The sequence below is a fragment of the Lepisosteus oculatus genome, chromosome 7 (genome assembly GCF_040954835.1).
Source record: "Lepisosteus oculatus isolate fLepOcu1 chromosome 7, fLepOcu1.hap2, whole genome shotgun sequence".
NCBI lineage: Eukaryota > Metazoa > Chordata > Actinopteri > Semionotiformes > Lepisosteidae > Lepisosteus > Lepisosteus oculatus.
Genome location: NC_090702.1, coordinates 32,848,513 through 32,853,512, shown reverse-complemented (window position 1 = coordinate 32,853,512; position 5,000 = coordinate 32,848,513). Strand labels below are relative to the sequence as shown.

The following is a 5,000-nucleotide window of genomic DNA, read 5'->3' as shown; positions in this document are numbered from 1 at the left end:
CTGTGAAGGTTAATTATCAAATGATAGAATGAAAATCTAATGTGTCCAACAATATGAGCATAAAGGCCTAAATTGTACCATTTCATATACCTGCAAAAAATACAGCAGATTAATAAAACTGTAAAATTCTAGAAGTGGTAGAAGGCACATCTATAATGATTAATTTAGAGGTTAAGCACCGCCAACCATGTGATTGTCTTGTAATTATCATGTCGGGCGTAAGAAGCCACAGCCCATTCACCAGCCGAAGCCCTGCAGTGCTGAGAAGAGTCACTGGAAAGAACACAGCCTGAAGGGCCATCTCCATTCTGGCCCTCTTGTCTCACTTCCTGCAGGGATACGGCTGCCTCTCGCAAGCAGTGGATGTCACCCTTCACAAGGATTACTGCTCTAAATCAGCTTCCAGCAAAGCAAAACCTACAATTACTACTGTTTATTTATAAGCATTGCACTCTGTGCAGCATTTATACTTATTGCTCTTTACTGCTTTTTGGTATCACCCCCAGAATATGTACATAATTTATGGTTCTCTATATTTTGTGCAGCCCTGACCATCTACTTACAAAAGGCTACTGAGAAAGGGAATGTTTGTACTTTATTTTTTGTTTATTTTTACATTTTCTTAAAAAACTAAAAATGCAAACAAAAAAAATGCAAGAAGTTGTTCCACAGATTAAAAACACAAAGCAGATCAAACTGATAACTACTGTTTTTTTTATTGTACCACTGTATATATGTGTACATGTACAAATACACACATTATCTTAAGTTTAATGTTTAGACATATTTACGCCCATTCCCCATCATCAGTTATTTGCTTCTCGTGTATTTTCTGGTCAAAGGTGCTCTACAGTTTTTGGTAACAAGGTTAAGATCACGTTACATGGCCCTCTGGTGGATACTCAGGTATCACAGCTCAAGTCACAAACAAACTCAGTTTCCAGTACAGGTCTCACAGCCTGAAATACATCTGGCTGAACAGAAAACACACAAACAATAAAAAGCAAGAATTGCCTTCTGAAAATGAAAGCAGCACCTTCAAACAGCTGCAGGCCCCTATACTGCCAGCAAGACAAACAAAGCAAACATTATCTACCCCCTCACAATAATCAACATATTAATAGGTTGCATGCTGACATTGTCACACTCAGATTTTATGCTACACAATACACAGAATATTTTCATCAATACTGTTTTGTTATTGTGTACTTGAAATCACATACTTATTCTAAGGAAAACACAACTTACCTGCTGTTGTTGCAGATGCAGCAGTTCAACTGTGCTTACTTCACTGCTTGTGTCACCACTTGATCTTCCATCTCTACTGCCAGCATCTAATTGGCTGCTTAGAGTGCTCATTCCATTTTGATTCATTGAACTGTTGCTTATTGTCTCTGTCGCGGATTCCTGCATCATGACTTAATACCTAAAAGTGATTAAGAGGCATCAATTAATGCTCTTGTTATACCTTTACACTTTCAATAATAAGGTGGTCCCTTTCTGCAAATTAAAGCATGGCGGGGAAGAGTTGATGCAAAAAGCATTTTTCACTCTTTGAATAAATGAAGCTATAAAAACAAATGTGTTTTGTGAGCAATCTCTAAATGTGGTCAGAATTTAACAACCAAAATAAGTCATGCATTAGGCTTTAAGCAAACGGCTTTTATGGACAGGGGTTTATGTGTTTTAAGGTTTGGCTATCTGTAAAGCAATTTAAGGGAAAGGCATGGTTGTGCACGTACACATCTATTTCCTCATATGTTATCTGGTTTTGACAACCATAGCTAGGTATACAGCCTTACTTAAAATATTCACTATCTTGATTCTGTCAGAATTTTACAGCATGTCTTATGCAAAAGGAGTTGTTTAATGATGCACAGCTAATCATGCAAAATTAAAATTTTGTAAGGGAGTTACAAATCATATGGTATCACCTAGTGATAAATGATATAATGGGCTTCTCCCTTTTTTGTGACTAAATAAAATTTGCCTTGGAGGCTTTTTAAGAAAAAGCTCCAATGTCACATATTGGCTAGTTTTTTAATCAAACCACTGATATTCATTTATTTTTGTGACATTTAAAACATTTAATACTGTCCTTCCTGGGAAGTAATTAAGCTCATGCATGAGCAGCAATCAAACTGTTCAGATGAAGATGACTTAAACCTCAATTTTAACATAGGCAAATAAATGAAAGATATAAAATTAATTTTCCTGGCATGTATTAGATATGAAAGCTGGAAATAAAAATCTATCAAGAATATCACTAATGATTGTGCTAAAAACAGCATAAATTATGCATATTACCTTCTCTACTGTAATAAATGTTTTATCATTTTCACTGCATAAATGCACTGTACTTTCAGGATAGCAATGAGATGTCCTGCCAAGATCAGTGGAAATCCTCGCAATAAATAAAGAACCATTCTGACCTAACAAACCACTATTTCAAGGTACAGTATATTCTGCACCCACAATGTAAAAAGGGCTCTTCTCCTGGCTCAACTCAACACCACATATACCCTCACAGGGTAAAATACGTATATTGTAACCTCAAGTATTGTGCTTGTTTTTCATTCATGTCTGCATATTGTTGACAGATCTATTAAAAATGAATTCAACAAACTTTATTTTGTTACATCTTGTCCAGACATTAGGAGAACAAAATACCTTCATCATCCAAGATTGATATTTTTCATTGTATTCCAGGTAGGTTATCTTGACACCATACTAAACATTATCAATTATGTGTACCATGAAAGACACTGTTCTTCTTAGCCTGGACAAATACATTTGGCCCTTACTTTGCCCCGGTGATTTATTTCAAGTCCTGAATTAAAGCACACCATGACTGCGGCCTCTTGGAAATAACCTTAGAACATAATCAAATGATCTAATCCAGATCAGACACGGACCATTCCATTTTTTAAAAGTATTTATCCGAGGTAAGTGCAAAACATAAATTATTTGCTAATCCTAAAACACGTTTAAAAAAAATAGTTAAAGCTTTCTAGGGACATGCAGAAACTTCTGATTGCTAATGTGAGGATGTTCAGAGCAAGAATAAACAGGATCTAAGTAAAACAAACAAGAGCAAAGTTACATAAAGGGTGACAGCTGCTAAAGCTACAGTAAACAACTGCTGTACCAGATGTGTTTATGAACAAACACTCCCTGTTAAACATTTTATTGAACATTTGCTAAGAAAGAGAATACAAACGGAAAATGTGACACCCAGTGATGAATTTCACAGGAAGAAAACAAAGCTAGTACTCTTTGCTGGGATCAGGCAGCTAATAAGTATTCAAATTAGGCATAAATTTTACATGCACAATGTTTAAAATATTCAGAGAAAGAGGGTCTGATTGCCTTTACTAGTTATATGAAAATTCTAATGCAGTCTTTTAACGACAGTGAGTGCACTGAAAACTCAAAAGATATATTTAAAAAAGAAGAAAAGAAAGGCTTTTATTAACAGGTGAATACAATTTAATCTATTTTTTAAACCTACTTAAAATTGCAAATTACAACTTGAGGCAATTTAGCTTTATTACTCTCACAAAAATGAAAAATAACATCTATAAAAATTGAACTTATTTGGCTGTTAATCTATTCCTTACACCTGAACTAACCTAAACCTAAAGAGTTATGGTCAGAGGAGGAGTGGAAAGAGATTGTACTTTTCAACCACAACCAGGACTAGAATTTGATATTTAATAAAAAAACGGCTGAAGATTGAGAACGAAAACATACAATATGTGGTTATAATGAAGAAAACATTACTTGCAGTGTTTTATTCTTTTATACAGTAGTACATTTCCAGAAGCTGCACCTGACAAAGGGAAATCCCTTTTATAATACATTTTGTACTTCAAGAACTATAAAATAGCAAGATTTGTTCCAGCAAAAAGAAAGCAATGAACTATATAAAAAAGTACACAAAAAGCAGCACTATTGTTTTTTTAACAAGGACCCATATGAAAATATATACAAAATCCATATTATTTTTTTTAATACTAATAAGAATGGCAAGAAATGTCTAATATATGATTAGATTATTTTTATCTTTTAACACAAAGAAAGTATTATAATTATCCACAGGCAACATTTGGATCTGCCAATGTATAAATCAATTATAAAAGACCCCTACTGTCTTACAAAATGCATGTGTATCAAGCTAATTGTTGGAAACGAATCCAAACACAGAAATGGCATTTTATTAAAGTGGTTCTAAGATAACTCTCTGTTCTGCAGAAAAATACCTATATAGAACTGTAGAAAGAAACCAATAAAGAATATGTATAGAGACAAAGAAAATCCAGAACATTTGTTATAGTAAGTGCATGTCCTTTGGAAGCCTTCTTCAGGTTTCTTTTGAAGCACCATACTAGCACTGTAGCTGACTGCACAGGATAGTAGTTTCTCTTCTTAAACAATCTGGATTGAAAGGTTACTTAGTGTAACAATATTTACTTGCAGAATTGTGTTGTTACCAAGGGTATAATGGATGGTGGCTATTCAGGTTTACGCAAGATTGAGTGAAACATGAGGCGTTAGCCATGTGTTTGACATGTTTCAAATTGCTATAATCCAGTATTAAACACACCCAGCAATTCATGCCATTTCTTGCAGCCATAATCTTGAACAACGCGTGCCCAACCACTTATTACATAAATTAGTACATGACTCCTTGTTAAAGTCACAATAGTACTTTTGTATTTATTCCACGGGTTTATTCAAAACTGTAGATGTGTAATACTACAGTGCAACATTCTTGGATTATCAAATATTTCATATTTCAAGACTATTTCATTATATAAGGAGAAGGAGCTGTAGTATCATCTGTAATCCTTTCCTTATACTTAATCTTTAAAGTTGGAAAGAATGAATTATTGCGCCTCTCAGGCAACTACCTTTAGAATCTGTTTGTGAAAAATCACAAAATATTTGCAAATCTTTTAAAACTTCTACATTCTGTTAGCATTATATACACACTTTCC

The 5,000-nt window shown here is 34.1% G+C and overlaps 1 protein-coding gene across 10 annotated transcripts in view; it reads right to left on the bottom strand.

The window, feature by feature from the left end:
• The window catches only part of foxp2 (forkhead box P2), a 187,099-nt gene that overhangs the window by 83,667 nt on the left and 98,432 nt on the right, over positions 1-5,000 (bottom strand). For 8 of the 10 annotated variants that reach the window (XM_015352618.2, XM_015352619.2, XM_015352625.2 and 5 more), the window contains one exon: positions 1,249-1,426. The exons of the other annotated variants lie outside the window; for them this stretch is intronic. In XM_015352618.2, coding sequence (XP_015208104.1) covers positions 1,249-1,416 — 168 coding nt within the window. In that variant the 5' untranslated portion in view covers positions 1,417-1,426. The remainder of the gene's footprint in view (positions 1-1,248; positions 1,427-5,000) is intronic. 10 annotated transcript variants of the gene reach the window in all.